General features: G+C 39.2%; 1 protein-coding gene across 9 annotated transcripts in view; it reads left to right on the top strand.

Moving 5' to 3' along the window:
* Positions 1–19464, top strand: part of NR1H4 (nuclear receptor subfamily 1 group H member 4) — an 84904-nt gene that overhangs the window by 54114 nt on the left and 11326 nt on the right. For 4 of the 9 annotated variants that reach the window (XM_001090297.5, XM_077954796.1, XM_001090182.5 and 1 more), the window contains 5 exons: positions 990–1130; positions 3095–3228; positions 4683–4781; positions 5111–5210; positions 8852–8998. In XM_001090297.5, the coding sequence (XP_001090297.1) occupies positions 990–1130; positions 3095–3228; positions 4683–4781; positions 5111–5210; positions 8852–8998 (621 nt within the window). Of the gene's footprint in view, positions 1–989; positions 1143–3094; positions 3229–4682; positions 4782–5110; positions 5211–8851; positions 8999–9514; positions 9635–19464 lie in introns of those variants that run through there. The other 5 variants (XM_015152563.3, XM_015152561.3, XM_015152562.3 and 2 more) reach the window with 2 other exon arrangements.

Genomic DNA, 19464 nt, shown 5'->3' on the forward strand with positions numbered 1-19464 from the left:
AAACAAAGTTCAGATGAAAGTATCCCAAAGATGAGAAGTCTCTAAAGAACCCAACCCAATGAAGAGTCAACTTTGAAAACTTGCTACACACAAACCGGCTTACAGCAACACTAGTCCAGTAACTGCCTTCCTGTCATTTCTTCTCTTACCTCTCTCACAGTCCTCTCCCTATTCAACACTGCCTCCTTGACTATGAAAGTGTCAGGAACTATGGTTAGTCAGATGGAGGAGAAAGCAGAAAGTGGGGAAATGGAGCAGCAGAGTTGAAGCCGGTTACCTCCCTTTTTCACTCTAGGCATCTTACCTGTTAATAGGCTGCAGCTGTGCTATGCCTTCTCGGGGGAGATGTTTGCTTTTAGCTCAAGGTTGGCATTTTTATTATTATGCCAGGCTGGCATATAAAGTACTGAATTGAAACCTTGAATGCCATTTTCTCCCTGAATGCCTGGTTAACAGCAACTCACTTTCTAAAACTTAGCTCAATGCTCACTTCCTATCCTGACCTCTTTATCCCAAACTGAGGAGTCTGTGTGTTTGCTCTGCCGCCATGCAGTGTTTAGAGCCCAGACAACATGTAATTCCACTTGTTTCGTTGTTTGTGTGTCTTTGTCCTCAGCCAACCTTTAAACTCTCGGAGCCCAGGGGTGAATTGTTTGCCTTTGTACCCTCGGCACTTAGTGCTCAGTGGCATAGAATTGTCCCCCAATAAAGATCTATGAAAGTAATTTATCTTAGAAAACAAATTCACATTTTTCCTAAGAGAGGCTATAATTCAAACTTGTCTTTATTTCTGAAAGATAAATTAAAAACAACAGCCTTCTTGACAACACAATGTCATATAAAGTATTTGTCACTGGTGTGTTCAAGGGTGGCCTGGGTGCTCTTTCGCAGTTTGTGAGAAAATGTCCTGGCATCTCTCAATCCATACCTGTGTTTTTCCTGAGAAGCTGTAAGAGGACTTTTTACACTTTTCAGTGTTTCTCCCACAGGTTTCTTCAGGAGAAGCATCACCAAAAACGCCGTGTACAAGTGTAAAAACGGGGGCAACTGTGTGATGGATATGTACATGAGAAGAAAGTGTCAAGAGTGTCGACTAAGGAAATGCAAAGAGATGGGAATGTTGGCTGAATGTATGTATACAGGTATTCACTTCAAGCAATTACATTTCACTAAAAATCTCTTAAGGAGGCAGATGTCAGGTAACTCATCACGACAGTGCTACTTCACATATTAAAGAAGGAACCTACTAAGCCATCTAAGTTCTTGAAAAGGGTAATGAACCACTGAAATTGTCCAAACTGTCAACTAAAGAGCATTTTAGTCACCCAAAAGAAATGTCTATTTTTGTTGTTGTTGTTGTTGTTGTTCTTTGTCGCAGTGAACTATACATGGAGCCCAGTGGCATTAGCATACCATTCAAGTAACGTGCTTTAATAAGCTACGAATGACAGTCTAAAAGTTTCCTCTAAATTTGATTTTAATATACTTATTATGTATTGCTTAATTAGCATACAAATTCACTATTGTGGAAAAAAATAAGAGTGCTTTATAAGGTATAACTGCCTCTGAATTGTCTAAATAGAGTTTTAAACCAAGTCATTTTATTAAGAATCTGTCTTAGTGCAGCTTTGAACCAATTTGTATAGGTTTACACCGGAAATTAACTACTCCCAGTTTTAATATAATTTTGTCCTTCTATCTGATAAGGAGACACTGTATTAAACTGCTGGCTTTGTGAGGAACTATAATCTTCATCAAAAATTGGAATGCATGCTAGTATATAACATAATTAATTTTTCATTCTGCAAATTCTACAGACCACTCAGATTCTGAGATATGTCCTGTTTCTCCTCAAAACACAAATAGACAAACAAATGTCACCAAGGGGATGATAGCATTCAGGCAGGGAATGCCACATGAAATAAAAGCCTTCAGAAGGTGACTCCAGTTCTATTGTTACCAAACTGTACAGGCAACTGAGATGGACCCAGGGAAATAATGCGTGCCGGTTGGGGGAAAATAGGTCTGTGTAAATAATCCAGCTCTGGGTGGATGAAAGTTTTATAGCAGCTGATCACAATCTCATCTTAGCATATATGAAATGAGAGCCTGCAATAGGGGCTGCTGCTGGAATCCAGTCTCACAATGGAAACACTTACTCTGACACTGCGCAGCTCATATTGCTCATCACTTAGATATGAACTTGTTCCAGCTGGAGCTCTGAGGACATTTTGCATGAAGCCACATATAGCAATCTATAATATTTACGAACACAAACTCGTCCAGTAACAGATGCAGATATTTCATGGTTCTATAAAATAAATTACCTGTACAAAGAAATTCCTGGAACTTTGTTTTATTGGCATTGAGAGAAGAGTAAGGACGTTAAATGGGATGAAGGGAAGATTGTTTTACATTATTTTTAATAGCTCCCTTTAAGTGTAAATCAATGAGGTTGATTGATCATTCAAAGACATTTTTAAAGTCACCTTGTATTATTTTTATTTTTAACTATATTCTCGGGAATTGGCACTGTTCTCAAAATTAACAGGATTTTAAAAATATCCCTAAAGGATGCTAACATTTATTTTTCTCAATAAGTTTATATATGTTTAATGTGAAATTCAATATCCTTCTTCTGGTACAATATGTAAACATGGCTGAAACTAATATTAATGGCATGTTTTAAAACACCAATTTTCATGGTCCCCTAGAGCAGGAACAGGGAGAGTGTCATTCACCTTTTCATTGACTGAATCCCTTGCATTTGTACAATGCTTTCGTATCACAAATTCTTTATATAAAGCCCATTTTTAAATGATCTGATTGCTTTTAATCTACAAAAAACTCTATAAGGTAGATATTATTCCCATTTTACAAATGAGGAAACTGAGATTCACAGAGGTTAAACTACTTGTTCAAGATTAAGTCTCAAACCTTGGCCTTCCCTTTTTAAAACGCATAAAGGGCTAGCATTAGTTCTGTGTCATTGCATAGGGGATCTTCTGGGCCAGGTACATATCAGTGGTTTTATGACCACACACCCAACAGTACTTTCTGTGATTGGTGAAGTCTCTATGCTTATTTATTTTAGGCTTGTTAACTGAAATTCAGTGTAAATCTAAGCGACTGAGAAAAAATGTGAAGCAGCATGCAGATCAGACCATGAATGAAGACAGTCAAGGTCGTGACTTGCGACAAGTGACCTCGACAACCAAGTCATGCAGGGTAATAATATGCAATGGTGTCTGCCAAGACTGGCAGGAACTGAGTTTCTAGGTACATAGTGAGCTGGCCAGGAGGCTTTCAAATTAAAGCCACAGGCACAGCTGAATTTCTAGTCCAATTGTTCATTAAAATGGATTCCTAATACATACTTCAATGTAAACATTCAAATAGTAGCAGTGCATAAACTAAAAAGTGAAAGTTTTCCTTCTCTCTGACTCCATTCCAGTCCTACTACCTAGTGTTTGCCAGCAGGAATGATTTGGTGTATAAAATGGATTTTTTCCCACTGAGTATTGACCATTTTTTCCCTCTTTTTGAGAAGAAAGGCTCAAACTGGGAAGAATGTGGTCTCAATAGAGGCTATGGATTAATCCTTATAAATGAGTAAAACAGGGTGAATACACATGTGTGGACCCATAGAGAAAGTGCTACACACTGAGGTCACAAATTTCTCAAGAAATCCATTGAGCAACTCAAGACAAAATAGGGGAACATCATCCAAGATGTTTAGACAAACACATTGTGAGAATGCACAGGACATTTGATGGAATTTTATTTTGCCATTAGCTGAAAAACCAATAAGCTACGATTGTCCAAACCATACCCTTCTCAATATTTATTCATTATTGACAAAACTTTATCCACATTTAGTTTTATAAATCCATAATTTTATATTTATTTAAGAAAAAGTATTTTATATGAAAGCATTATTTTGCCATAGTGCTTCGTCAGTAACACTTTGGTATAAGAAAGCAAAGAGTTGACATAATTATTCACACTCTTCAAAAGATGCTGTAGAGGGAGAAGGAGATGTTTGGGGTCTGAATTGTCCAGATTATTGACTCTCTATTTTAGAGGTTGACAAACATTTTTCTTTAAAGAGCTTTGCCCACATAGTATCTACAACAACTACTCAACTCTCCCATTTTAGTGCAAAAGTAGCATAGACAACACATAAACAAATGAGTGTGGCTGTGTTACAATCCAATGGATTTGGTCCATGGACCACAGTTTGTTGATTCCCTCCTCCACATGAGTACTCTTAGATGATTTCTCCAAGTGGAATTCATGTTGAATGTAGTATTCATAGTAGTCATACTATGTGAGAACCTTTCATTAGTTATAATTAAAGCTTGAACTTTCAGTGACCTTCAATATGAATGGGCTCACTAGTCTTCATATCCAGACTACCATTTATTCCTAAGAAATACACAAGTGAAATATTTTGTTATTCATATTTTATAGATGGGAAAATACAGTGAAATATGATATGGCCTACCCGAGGACCCAGAGAAAGAAATTATACACTCTATTAGAGCTCATAATTCCTGCTGTATTTATGGCTTTTTAAAAAAAATAATTTCTGCTATTAGTTCCCTCCAGATGAATGCCCATATAGAAAGAAGGCTTTATACACAACTTCCCTAACACCTTTTATTTTCTTGCCAGTGTAGGAGAAAACTGAACTCACCCCAGATCAACAGAATCTTCTACATTATATTATGGATTCATATAGCAAACAGAAGATGCCTCAGGAAATAACAAATAAAATTGTATGTATAATATCTGAAAATATGTGGGTTTAATGTTAGTATTTCCTGGAGATTTTACTGCCTTGAAGGTATAATTTATATGTGAATATGTTACTTTGAAATGATTAGAGCTGAGAATTCAAGTTAGACTTTTAAACTCTTAGCAACATTAAACAATTCAAGAGTAAGAAGTCTCCCATCTATCTTGATAATTGCCCTCCAAAGATCTGAGAAACAGTAAGATGAGTTTTCAAATTTTATCATCTAAATCTAGTTTTTCTTTAGTCTAATAGGTTTTATATTATCATTTTCTTATCTACTTATTAATCTTTTTTTTTCTTAAAATTTAGTTAAAAGAAGAATTCAGTGCAGAAGAAAATTTTCTCATTTTAACGGAAATGGCAACCAATCATGTACAAGTTCTTGTAGAATTCACAAAAAAGCTACCAGGTACTTTTTAAATAATCAAAGTTAATATTTATTGAGAATTTAAATATGCGCTCACAGATTAGATTACCTGTTTTACACACGGTGTTTTATTTTTCAAAACATTCCTGTGAGATCAGCTCTATTTTCAGTATTACTTTGCCAAGTATTTTCACATGTACTTATTTCACTGCTATTCTCTGCAATAGTCTTGTGACATTGAGAAAGGCAGGTCTGTTCTTTGTAAAATGAAAATCATCTAATATCTGATTTAAACTAACAAGTCTAACTACTATAGACATAAGATATTAGAATTAGAACTAGAAAGGATATTTAAAATAATGTATAATAACTCTTTGAAATCAGTAGATTAAAAATTGAAACTTTGCAAGGTTGTCATTCACCCATTTATTCCTTCAGGAAGCAGTTGTTGATACCTACTCTATACTAAGTGCCTGACTGTTACCTTCAGGGAGAGTGGTCAAAGGTGATAATAATAATAATAATAAATACACATACATACACATACATACAAAGTGCTGTTTGAACAGAGAGGAACTGGTTGCTAATTGTGTCTAGGAAAGATGGAGAGACTTCAGGGAGGATCATATTTGAGTTGAGTCTAAAAGAAAAAGAAGTTTTCCAGTTGGCATGGAGAAGAAGCAGCATTCCAAGATGAGAGATCTGCTTGTTTTTTTGTTTTTGTTTTGTTTTGTTTGAGACGGAGTCTCGCTCTTTTGCCCAGGCTGGAGTACAATGGCATGATCTTGGCTCACCGCAACCTCTGCTTCCCTAGTTGAAGCAATTCTCCTGCCTCAGCCTCCTGAGTAGCTGGGACTACAGGCACATGCCACCACGCCCAGCTAATTTTTGTATTTTTAGTAGAGATGGGATTTCACCATACTGGACAGGCTGGATTCGAACTCCTGACCTCAAGTGACCTGCCTGCCTTGACCAAAGTGCTGGGATTACAGGAGTGAGCCACCATGCCTGGCCGAGAGATCTGCTTGTTAAAAGACACTGAGGCATACAAGAATAGGATTATTCGAGGTGGGAGAGAAAATTCAGTGTGGTAATAGCATAGTGTCTGTGGTGGGCTCCTAGGTTAGACAATAAGGTAAGTTGGTACCAGACTGATGAAGGCCTAACTAAGGAATTTAATCTGTGTCCCCTGGATAGTAAAGAGATTTTGGTGGTTTTTGTAACAGAGGGAAATGATGAAGTTTTTGTTATACAGAAATGACTTAATCAGGTTCATGTAAGATGAATTTGAATGGAAACGGCCTGGGGGCAGGGAAGATCAGGTAGTATGCTACTGCACAAGTCCAGGCAACAGGGCTTGAAATAAAGCAATAGCAGTGGGGAAGAGAAGAAGAAACAAAAAGAAGAGAGATTCAAAAACTGATAGGGCTTGAGGAACAGTTGTATGTGTAAGGTGAGGGAGAGGGACTTAACTTATCCACACTCATTCTGATGGTGCCAGTATAGAAACTAGAATGTGGGAGTCTTCTTATATCCTAGCCTCAAATTCTTTTTGCCACATCATCAATGCTATCTAAGCTAATGGATTTTAGTTGTTTCAATGTTTATGAAAATATTGGTGTATTGAAATCCCATGGTCTAGAAGAGTGTAATAAATACCTTGTATAGCAGCATAATACTATAATATTAAATTACAGAAGATAACTTCTGATATAGGATGTTAATTAAACATGTTAATTTGCCTTCTTTTTGCCATCATTATGCTATTATTTTATTAAATGTGTCACAGATAGACATAAGCCTACATAAAACTCATAAAGTGTGAGGAGAAAGTTCTCACTATCATTGAAACACTACTATGCTGTCATTTCTTTATTAACAATGAAAGAGGAACTTAATTTACTATATGCTAATTAAACGGAAGACAGTATCAATAAAAAACTGGATGACATAAAAGTAAAAACTGTGGGGGAAAGAACTGGACAAGGGACATGTTTTTGGTTATTTATGGGAAGAGATTTTGTAAGTTCACATGGTCACTTGGTCTTGAATCAAGAAATAATTGAAGACAAATAAAAACTTTATTCATAAGAAGGTAGCTTATCTGAAAGCAATAGTAACATCTTAGCATCTCTTAATTCCCAGTGCCTAGCTTAATTCCTGAGGGAGTGAGTACAATTATGTGTGTTCAATGAGTAAAGCAGAAGGAAAAAATTTAAAATATGGAAGGAAATAAAAGGCAAAAGACCCTTGAGAAGGAAAAAAATGGACAATAATGACAGAGATAGCATTATTACAAGTAGTAATAGTAGAGATATAGTACCAATACTGAAGGGATATTTTGTGAAAAACTGAATTGAATCATTCCATTCAGTATTCATTGAGCACACCCTGTGCCAGGCACTGTCCAGGGTGCTGGAGTCCCTGAAAGCAGTAAGGCATGGCCCCTTTTCTCAAAGAAGCTCTTAGATTCTCTAGGATGGTGGCTCAGTCTTTAGCGTTGTTCTCTCCTCTATACTCCCTTTGCTATTTAGTTCTTCCTAAGCCATTTAGACCCTTATGGTGTTATCTCTATTTATGTGAGTATATGTGCCAGCATGCACATGAGCTTGTGTTTTGTTTCCCATTCATTCATTCATTCAATCCGTCAATTATCCAACAAATAATTCTTAGGTACCTGTTATGTGCCAGGAAACAGAGATACAAAAGAAAATAAAAACAAAGCCTCTACCTCCAAGAAATGTACACTCCAGTAGAGGTGGCAGATAATTAATGAATAAGCAAATAAATCTATAATATCATGTCAGGTGGTGATAAGTTCTATAAATTAAAATAAAGAAGGTAGATACTAGTAGTGGTGGGGAGTGTATTTTAGATTGGGGAATGCTGGAGCAGAGGCTTGATTGCAGGAGGGAGCGGGGCACGGGGCTTGGGGATATCTGGGAAGAACATTCATCTCTGAGGCAAAAAGAGGCTTGTGTGCTCACAGCAGGGCCAGGGGGTCAGTGTGGCTGGAACACAAAAAGTAGGGGGAATAAGGAGTAGAAAATGAGTTCAGAGAAGCTGTTGGGACTGTACCATATAAGCCTGGATAACGACTTTGAATTTTCCAGGCAGTGTTATATTTCATCAGGTTGGCAATTCTTACCATATTTTTCTGATTTTCCCTTACCCTGTGTGTTGCAGTACTAAGTTCAGAGCAGATACACCAATTTAACTTTGATTGGCTTTTTTTTGGGAAATACTACCCATTCTTTAGCTTGACTAAAGACTCATGAGTTAGGTGAATATTCTGGGTGCATATAAAGTTTTTTCTGGCTTGTAGATGCTTCCAATCTGCAGAGTTGACCCTGTCACATCAGGTGTGACTAACAGAATGGCTCAAAGAAAATCTGCCTGCATCTAGTTTCTGAGGGTTTCTTCATCTGAATCAGTGTATCTATGCCATAATATATGTATCTGCTTGGACTTGACATCTCCCTTTGCCCAGCTTGTTTAATAAATTCTGCTCAATGAAGATAACAACCTCTATTTTGTTGGCGAGTACAAATGGACTCAACTAGACTACCCAATTGTAAAACAACTACAAAATCACTTGATGAAAATGTTTTATCAATGGCAATGATGGTTATCATAAAATATTGTTACTCCTTGATACTAATTTGATTATCATCATTACCTAGGATTTCAAACTTTGGACCATGAAGACCAGATTGCTTTGCTGAAAGGGTCTGCGGTTGAAGCTATGTTCCTTCGTTCAGCTGAGATTTTCAATAAGAAACTTCCGTCTGGTCATTCTGACCTATTGGAAGAAAGAATTCGAAATAGTGGTAAGTGATTTGGCTAATGGTAAAAGAGTTTGTTTCTATGAGTAAAATTTGTGTGCTCCATGAAGGCGGGGCTCTTGCCCATCTTACGCAATGTTATATGCCTGTTGTGCCTAGCATGAAGAATGACTCTAAAAAGATACATGTTAAATAGATAAGACTTCTAGAGGCTTGGTTCAAATATCTCTGTTGTAATAGCAAAGTAGCAAAACTACCCCTTTACCGCACTAAGATGAAGAGCCAAAGGAAGACTTTTGTAAAGATTGGAAAATTCATCTGATTTTTAAAAACTAGCACAAAGGAACTGGGATTCTTCAGCCAAAAAAATTAAAAAAAGATTATTTATTTAAAATCTTCAGGTATGTAAGACTAAGTATCCAGCTATTTTATATCTGTATCAAAATAAAATAAGAAGACATTTTAATAGTAACATTTATATGTCATTTACTAGGTTTCAGATACTTTTCTTTTTCTTTCTTTCTCTTTTCTTTCTTTTCTTTTCTTTTTTTTTTTTTTTAGACAGAGTCTTGCTCTTTGCCCAGGCCGGAGTGTAGTGGTGTGACCTGAGCTCACTGCAGCCTCTGTTTCCCAGGTTCAAGCAATTCTTGTGCCTCAGCCTCCCGAGTAGCTGGGATTATAGGTATGTACCACCACACCCAGCTAATTTTGGTATTTTTAGTAGAGACAGGGTTTCTCCATGTTTCCCAAGTTGGTCTCAAACTCCTGGTCTCAAATGATCAGCCTTACTTGGCCTTCCAAAATGCTGAGATTACAGGTGTGAGCTACCATGCCTGACCAAAGTTAACTTTTTTTTTTTTTTTTTTTGGAGACAGAATCTTGCTCTGTTGCTTAGGCTGAAGTGCAGTGGCGTGATCTTGGCTCACCACAATTTCTCCTTCCTGGGTTCAAGTGATTTTTTTGTGCCTCAGCTTCCCAAGTAGCTGGGACTACAGGTGCACGCCATCACACCCAGCTGATTTTTATATTTTTAGTAGAGACAGGGTTTCACCATGTTGGCCAGGCTGGTCTTGGACTCCTGGCCTCAAGTGATCCACCTACCTCGGCCTCCCAAAGTGTTAGGATTAAAGGCATGAGCCACCACACATGGTCGGTTTCAGACACTTTTCTAAATACATATATGATTTCATCTAATCTTCTCAAATATTCTATGAATAAATACTATTATCATTCCCATTTTGCAGATGAAAAAGCTGAGACAAAGAAAGATTAAATAACTTTCCCAATGACAGAGAGGAAGTCTGATTTTAGAAGCTTTGTGTCAGATGGGCGCAGTGGCTCATGCCTATAATCTCAGAACTTTGGGAGTCAGAGGTGGGTAGCTCACTTGAGATCAGGAGTTCAATACCAGCCTGGCCAACACAGTGAAACCCCATCTCTACTAAAAATATAAAAAATTAGCTGGGCGTGGTAGCACTGTAATCCCAGTTACTCAGGAGGCTGAGGCAGGAGAATTGCTTGAACCCGGGAGATGGAGGTTGCAGTGAGTCAAGATTGCACCACCGCACTCCAGCCTGGGCAACAGAGTGAGACTCGGTCTCAAAAAAAAGAAGTTTTGTGTCTTAACCACTATGCTATACTAACTCTCAAGAGTTGAGATAATAGCACAAGTTACTCAGTGTTTAACTTATTGTGGAGTAACACTGTGACAGGGAAGCTCAAGAGACATTGAGATGAATTACCAGGAATTCTGTGCAATTTATCTTAGAAGATCCTTAAGACAGGATGAGTTCTTATTTTCCCGAGAGATTTCATATATGGGTTGGGAGTGGAGAATGAATGAGATGACTTCTCAAGATCATTTCTTTCTAAAGTATTATCGTCTTATTATTAACCAAAGCAAATTTAAAGACTTTTAAAACCAATATTTTAGGATAGAGATTAGAGGGAAAGTTTTCAGGCAGTTCTGCATCTGTATTATAAGTGAAATAATTTTTTAAAAGGAAAATTATTTTTAATTTTAATGACATATTTCCATAGTCATTGTGTTTTTTCCTAGTTAAAAACAAAAAGTGTAACTAGCATCATTGGTAGATTTTAAAACCACACACTTTAAAAAGATGTATTATTCTTAATATATTCATTGATTTACTAGTCTATCAAATATTTAAGGGCAAGGTACTATGGTGGCAGTGAAGAGAGAAATCAAGCATGTTCTTTCCCCTAAGAAGCTTACAGTCTAATGGGAAGAGATTAACTGTCCATGATTATGATAAAATATGGAAGAGAAAAACAGAGAGATGGTGACTCCTAGTTGACAGAGCTCCAAAAAAGTTTTATTAGCATTTGAGTTGGGACTTGAATGAGATTTGATTTGGATACCCAAGGTGCAGGAGAGAAGGACCAGCAGGAGCAAAGAGAAAGAGGCAAGAAAGCTCAGGGAATGCACACAAAGAAGGGTGAGTAGCTGAGCTGACTGGATTAAGGGTTACATTAAAGGGAGATAGAGAGGAAAAAAAGACAGAATCAGATGATTGAGGGCCTTGGATGCTGGGATAATTATTTTGTTATTTCCCAAGTAACAGGAGACATGGAAGATTTTTGAGCAGAGGAGGGAAAATGTCAAAATCAAGCTTTACAAATTTTCTAGCAGTGTTAGGGTAAGCCAGTACAGAAGTCACCTCTTAGGAGGCAAGAAGTCTCAAAGATGTGACGCTTGCTGTCAGGAGAAATGGAGAGAAGAGAAAGGATCTGGGAGATATATCTTTGCGGCTTATCAACTTTCGAAAGACATTATGTTGTCAAGAAACATGGATTTTGGTCCTGGACTGATTGTGTGTGTGTGTGTCTGTCTGTCTGTCTGTCTGTCTCTCTCTCTCTCTCTCTCTCTCTCTCTCTCTCTCTGTGTGTGTGTGTGTGTGTGTGTGTGTGTGTGTGTGTGTGTGTTTGTCCAGGCTAAGGGGAAAAGGTTGAATCAGGTAACCTCCAAGGCACCATTCAGTTCTACAAGTCTTACTGCTTTTCTTCTCTTAACTAATTCAATTTTCCTGATGGGTGGTTTAGCTAGTCACTAGGCCAGCTACTGAAGTATCCTGATTTTAAAGCCACAATCAATAACTGACAGTTCAACTTAGGAAAGAATTAAAGGACAGGCTGAATTTTCACATGTATGGATATAATTGTTGTTTTAGACTATTGAACATACACTGGTGGTTCTCTCTTTATGCAGAAAATTATAGTGGCTTCAACCTGTGATGGGCAAGGCCTCAGCAGCTTAGCTTTGTCATTTATTTGATTCTGGCTTCCATGGACTGTGGCACTACTCCCTTTAAGAAAATCCCAGTCAGCCGAGCACGGTGTCTCACGCCTGTAATCCCACCACTTTGGGAGGCCAAGGCGGGTGGATCACGAGGTCAGGAGATTGAGACCATCCTGGCTAAAACAGTGAAACCCAGTCTCTACTAAAAATACAAAAAATTAGCCGGGCGTGGTGGCGGGCGCCTGTAGTCCCAGCTACTCAGGAGGCTGAGGCAGGAGAATGGCGTGAACCTGGGAGATGGAGCTTACAGTGAGCCGAGATTGCACCACGGTACTCCAGCCTGGGGGACAGAGCAAGACTCCGTCTCAAAAACAAAAAATAAAAAATAAAAAAATAAAAAGAAAAGAAAAGAAAATCCATCAGTAAAATCTAATTCTTACAAAACTAATAAAATAAAAAGGAATGATGACTCATGACAAAATTTATGCATTTTACTGATAGGTCTCTACTCTCTCTACTCTAGCAAATGTGTGTTTGGTTTATTCATGGAGACAGTGGTGATTAAGGATACTGACTGTGGAATCTGGATTGAATATGGGCTCCGCTACTTATTAGCTGCATGTCCCATTTTTTTAAAGCTGTTGAAATAGACCTCATAACCAATTTGATCTCTTTGAAATCATGTTTAACTTTAATATTTATTCTGCAGTCTTGCCTGAAGTTTGATAATAAAAACTTAATAAGACAGGGTTTTCTTCTTTTTGAGTCAGTATTTTATCCCAGGCACCTAGCACGTGCCTGGCTCAGAGTGGGTGCTCAACAGAATTCTGTGGAACAAATGAAAAAAATGAATGAAGGTGTGTCCAGAGCTATAAAACTGGTCTGTTTATTTACTTTCCAGATGGTTGTTTCCCTGAATATCAGAGTTGTTAATGTCCAAAGCTGACAAGTAACCAACAAAAAGTTGGTTAAACATTCTTCTAAACCTTGCCTATTGTAGTTAATTTGGGGAACAGATATCTCTTTTGCATTTGAGTGTAAGAAAAGGAAAAAGACAGTTTGGATATGGAAATTCTGTTGTGTTCTCTCTCCTCCTCCTCCTCAAAGATGAGTCATTTAAAGTTGATTCAGTTGCCAGACAATGAAAAAGAGGGGTGCAATGTCTGCCATATGAATGAAAATGTTTTAATGAGAGGGCATCTGCAGGAGAATTATCCAGTGGTTGTTACTATCTTTCTTTCCCTGTCTCTTTTTCTCTCCTGGATGCTCAGCTTCCTTAAAAAAAAAAAAAAAAAAATCTTCGTCTGGCTCCATCAGATCTCCTGGGTCCTGAGCCAAGTCAGATGCTGCCATTTCCATGATGGCCACTGGGTTAGTACCAGATTCCTTCCCCAGCCTGAGGTAGGGAAAATCCCTTCCACTGTGGGTCAGCTAAAAGGGGAAAAATAGTTTTCCAAAAAGTTTACAAGACTACTAAGAGGAAAATTATGCTTATAGAAAGGCATGTATAAGGCTGAGCATGCTGGCTCACACCTATAATCCCAGCACTTCAGGAGGCCAAGGCAGGAAGATTGCTTGAGCTCAGGAACTTGAGACCAGCCTGGGCCACAGAGCGACACCCCATCTTTACAAAAAAATTTAAAAAATTAGCTGGGCATGGTGGCACGGGTCTGTAATCCCAGCGAGTTGAGAGGCTGAGGTGGGAAGGTCGCTGGAGCCCAGGAGGTGGAGGTTGCAGTGAGCTGAGATTGTGCCACTGTACTCCGGCCTGGGTGACGGAGTAAGACCTTGTCCAAAAAAAAAAAAAAGGTGAGGGTCATATATGCATAATGTTTGGATCTATTAATTATAGCACCAGAAAGGTAACAATTATTCAGCACCTACTGTGTGTCTGGCTGTATTCTCAGTGTTTGTGTGAGCTTTGGGTCCTACAGGAAGCAGATATCAACATGGGACTAAATGTGTCAGAAGTTAATTGGGGGAAATGCCTCTGAAGAATAAAGGGGGAGGAAGCAGGCGGAGTCCAGGAGACTCTACACCACCATGCTGATCTGACACCTGTGAAGGGGGAGCAGGAAGGCATGATTGGGCATGAAGAGCATCAGATCAGATCACAGCACAGTCCTGAGAAAGTCTCAGCTAGGCCATTGAAGAGGGACCTAGTCTGAGCTGCCCACTGAATGGGCCAGCACTAACACACCCACTATGCTCAGTCACCAGTTGAGACATGACTGGACTGGTCAAAGTGTGTCCTCAGCACTCACAGGGTGGCATCTGGAAGCTATCAGCCAGCCATACTGCCTACTGTGGGCTGTCTTTAAGGGTGATCTGAGTGGGCCATCTCCATGGCTGACATTCTGCTACACGAAAAATATTGTTTGCTCGTTGTAGCACTTTGAGGTAGATATTACCAATTCTATGCCAGACCTAGACCCTGTTAATCCCAGTAACAAAATATCAGTCCCAAGTATCTGTTCGCTCTGATATTACCCTCTAACTTTCCAGCTTGCCACCTTCCGGTACCCTGACTCTAGGGATTCTTTGTTCCAAAACAATGTCCATTGCTGGGTGCGGTGGCTCACACTTGTGATCCCAGCACTTTGGGAGGCTGAGGTGGGTGGATCACGAGGTCAGGAGTTCAAGACCAGCTTGGCCAACATAGTGAAACCCTGTCTCTATTAAAAATACAAAATATTAGCCCAGCGTGGTGGCAGGCGCCTGTAATCCTAGCTACTTGGGAGGCTGAGGCAGGAGAATTGCTTGAACCCAGGAGGTGGAAGCAGCAGTGAGCCAAGATCGTGCCACTGCACTCTAGCCTGGGTGACAGAGTGAGACTCTGTCTCAAAAAACAAACAAACAAACAAACAAAAAACAAAAATCCATTTGTTGACCTTCCATCCACTAACTCTCCAGCCATTGACTCTACTCCCTTTTGGCTAACCACACTTTCCTCAGTACTTGCCTTAGGGTTCGTGGTTCATCAATATGATCATTTCCTTGGATCATTCACCAGATATCCTCAACTCTTTGTCTTTCTTTCACCTAAGAAAACCCTCTGGCTGATGAGTACAACTCTTTACCTACTCTGTGTTTGAGCCTGAGAACTGAAACAGTATGACTGGCTTACCCAAAGTTAGTGATCAAACACTTCAAGTGGACTTCAGTACTTTCCATGTATCCCTTTTCCCTAGTCAGTTCACTCTTGTTCTTATGGAAAATTGTCTTGTACCTTCTCTCTCTTCAAATTTCCAACATTTCTTCCCACTCATTCTCGACGATAACTTTGTTGAGAAAAGGTATCTTTCAAGAACATGCCATAGGAGTTGGGGCTCAAGGATATGTGGTCAAACCCCAGCTTCAAGGAAATGTGATTAAGCTTAGAGAAAGACGAACTCCCCAAGCTTAGTCAATATGTCAAGACAGGGGTTGTCACAAGAAACAAAGCCAGAGCCAAGTTCCTAGAATTAGGTGCACACAGAGCTCCACAGGGTTTTCTGAGAGTTGACTTCATCCACATGATCCAATGTGACTCCCTACCATTTTGGTAACATTCCAGCAAGTGGGGAGGGCAAAGGGGAAAAAGAGTGGTACACCCTCCCTTTAAAGGAATAATCCTGAAGTGGTATGCACAACTTCACAGAGTTCCTCAGAGTTTTCTGAGTCTGGGCCAGAATTGAACCTGTTGAGGCAAGTGGTGTGGTTCTAGCCATGAAGACACAAAAGCTTCAAAAACCAAAGTCAGGCAGGTTACACCTTGGGGCTCCCATGATTTCTGGCTACCACATATTGCTGGAGCCTCTCTGCCACAAATCAGCTACCTCTGGCAGAAACAATTGTCTTATTCCTCTTTTTATTTTATTTTATTTCTTTATTTATTTTGAGATAGAGTCTCACTCTGTCGCCCAGGCTGGAGTGCAGTGACTGTGATGTCCACTCACTGCAAACTCCACCTCCCAGTTTCAAGTGATTCTCCTGCCTCAGCCTCCCGAGTAGCTGGGACTACAGGTGCCCCCCGCCCCCACCCACGCCTGGCTAATTTTTTGTATTTTTAGTAGAGACGGGGTTTCACCGTGTTAGCCAGGATGTTCTCGATCTCCTGGCATGGTGATCCGCCCGCCTCGTCATCCCAAAGTTCTGGGATTACAGGCGGGAGCCAACGCGCCCAGCCCTATTCCTTTTTATTAAATTAAGCACTTTATAAACACTGGTTTTTTGCCTGAAGAATATTTCTGATGGGCCAGGCACGGTGGCTCACACCTGTAATCCCAGCACTTTGGGAGGCTGAGACGGGCGAATCACGAGGTCAGAAGATCGAGACCATCCTGGCTAACATGGTGAAACCCCGTCTCTACTAAAAATACAAAAAAAAAAAAAAAAAAATTAGCCGGACGTGGCGGCGGGCGCCTGTAGTCCCAGCTACTCCGGAGGCTGAGGCAGGAGAATGGCGTGAACCCGGGAGGCGGAGCTTGCAGTGAGCCGAGATCGTGCCACTGCACTCCAGCCTGGGCAACAGACAGAGACTCCATCTGAAAAAAAAAAAAAAAAAAAAAGAAAAGAAAAGAAAAAAAGAAAAGAAAAGAAAAAGAACAAAAGACCCTCTGATGATCAGTTGTAAAGATGATTTACATCCTAAACCTTCAGAACAGGCAAGCCTTTCTGACTCGTGTCATCTCTCATCAGAATATCTTCTCATATTTCTCAGTGTGGTGGCTCATTAGCCACCCCCTCTCACTTGATGAGATCCTTAGTCAGCTTTGAATCTTATCATTTTCATTTGACTCTACCACTACGGCAACTGTCCAGTAGCAATGGAAGATCATTTCTACTAGGACCTGTATCTGTTTACTTATTTTTTTTTAACAAGCATTTACTGAGTACTTCTATTGGATAAGTACACTGGTGGTACAAATATGAATAAGATGAAGTCATAATCCTCAAGGACTTCATCTTCTAGGGGAAATATATATATGAAAAGAATTAATCACAATAAATTTCATGCATAATTTAAGTTAGAGGTTTGGCTGCTGTAACAGAGACAAAAAATAAAGAGGGCTTAAACAACATGGAAATGTATTTTTATCTTATAATAGTCTGGGCATGAGGAGAATGGGACTGATAGGAAATCTTCGTAGTGTCCCTCTGTCATAGTTCTATCCATACAGATGGATGTCATGCTCATCCATCCACAGAGAGCTGACTTCATCTGCATGGTCCAGTATGGCTCCCCACCATTTTGGTAAAAACACATTCCAAGCCAGGCACGGTGGCTCACACCTATAATCCCAGCACTTTGGGAGGCCAAGGTGGGTGGATCACGAGGTCACAAAATTGAGACCATCCTGGCTAACACAGTGAAACCTCATCCCTACTAAAAATACAAAAAATTAGCCAGGTGTGGTGGCATGTGCCTGTAGGCCCAGCTACTCCGAAGGCTGAGGCAGGAGAATCGGTTGAACCTGGGAGGCAGAGGTTGTAATGAGCAAAGATAGCGCCACTGCACTCCAGCCTGGGCAACAGAGTAAGACTCCATCTTAAAAACAAGCAAACAAATGAACAAACAAAAACACATTCCAGCAAGTAGGGAGGGCAAAGGGGAAAAAGAATGGCACACCCTCCCTGTGAGTGAATAATCCTGAAGTGTTACACGTAACTTCTACTGGCATTCCATTGGCAAGAACTCAACTTCTTCATCACACCTTGAGACAAGAGACCTGTAAAGAGAACTACTAATGCAATAACTAGGTAAGACATGATGAGGGTCTTGCTGGTTAGAATACATATAATCAAAAAGAAAAAAACCTTGCTTGTAATTTCATAAGTTTCAGAACTTGTGATACCTCAAGTTTCAGAAAAGCTCAAGAATGAAGTTTTCCAGAATATGATCTGTGTAAATAAATATGCATGTTTCTAGTTTATAATAAGATACTTTCTCCAAATATCAACCATATATTGTGACAATAAAAAGCATCCAAACTCACATGCTGCTGAATATTTTATCATGTATAATGTTTTAATTTATTAATATTTATGAATTTCCTTCTCCCAGTGGATTTTCAGAACATTGCCTCTTCCCCACGACACATAAAAACCTGATCTTGCAAGATGACCTTTCAGACTAACTTTTTATTCTTATGCTAATACAATTCATTCTTATTTCTATTGTACATTTAATTCCAGAGTAACATAACGTCTCAAAGTTACTCTGTTTATGCCTACGGAACTCTTTAAAGAATATGATGTGAAATTTCTGTTCTTGTTCTTCAAATTCATACTCTTTTGTTTGCTATTATTAAATTCCAATCACGTACACAAAGATAAGTGTCTCTGAGATGCTTTTTAATGAGAGTTAGAGTGTTTATTTATGTTAATTGAGGCTTTAGAACATATCTGATATAATTTGTGCTTGAGTCGTTTCTATACAATTCTAGTGCATCATTGATTTTATTCCTAATGTACCATTACTTACAAACTAGGGGTTTAAGTTGGAATTGTTAATAAAAATAGGAATAATCATAGTATATAAAATATTATAGGACTGAAATAGGTTTTCTAACACTGAATGAGTTTATATTTTGTTTTGTTTTGTTTTTTTGAAACAAAGTTTTGTTCTTATCGCCCAGGCTGGAGTGCAATGGCACGATCTGGGCTCACTGCAACCTCCGCCTCCTGGGTTCAGGCAATTCTCCAGCCTCAGCCTCCTGAGAAGCTGGGATTACAGGCGACGGCCAACATGTCCGATTGATTTTTTGTATTTTTAGTAGAGATGGGGTTTCACCATGTTGGCCAGGCTGGTCTTAAACTCCTAAGCTCAGGTGATCTTTCCGCCTCGGCCTACCAAAGTGCTGGGATTACAGGTGTGAGCCACCGCACCTGGGGCAAGTTCACATTTTTAACATTAAGGAAATTAGCAATAACCTCTCAGAAATCAAAGCAATTTGTTCTGTTCACTTCAAATATAAATAACCCCTGACATTTATAGTAGTTTTGGGCCTTTTTCCATCCCCACAAGAGACATAAATAAAATATTCAATTCAGTAAGAATTTACCAGTATGACAATATATCTCATGTTTTGCAATGTTTTGTTTTCACATGCATCATCCTGTTAGTGCTGCTCTCAATGACCCTCACTAGGTGAGTGTTACACTCCTATTTTATAGATGCAGACATGGACTTAGAGAGGCAAGATGACCTGCCCAAGGTCATACAACTAATCAAAAGCATGTGAGGAAATGAAGGCGGGTGTTCTAACTC

This window comes from Macaca mulatta, chromosome 11 (assembly GCF_049350105.2).
Source record: "Macaca mulatta isolate MMU2019108-1 chromosome 11, T2T-MMU8v2.0, whole genome shotgun sequence".
Classification (NCBI taxonomy): Eukaryota; Metazoa; Chordata; class Mammalia; order Primates; family Cercopithecidae; genus Macaca; species Macaca mulatta.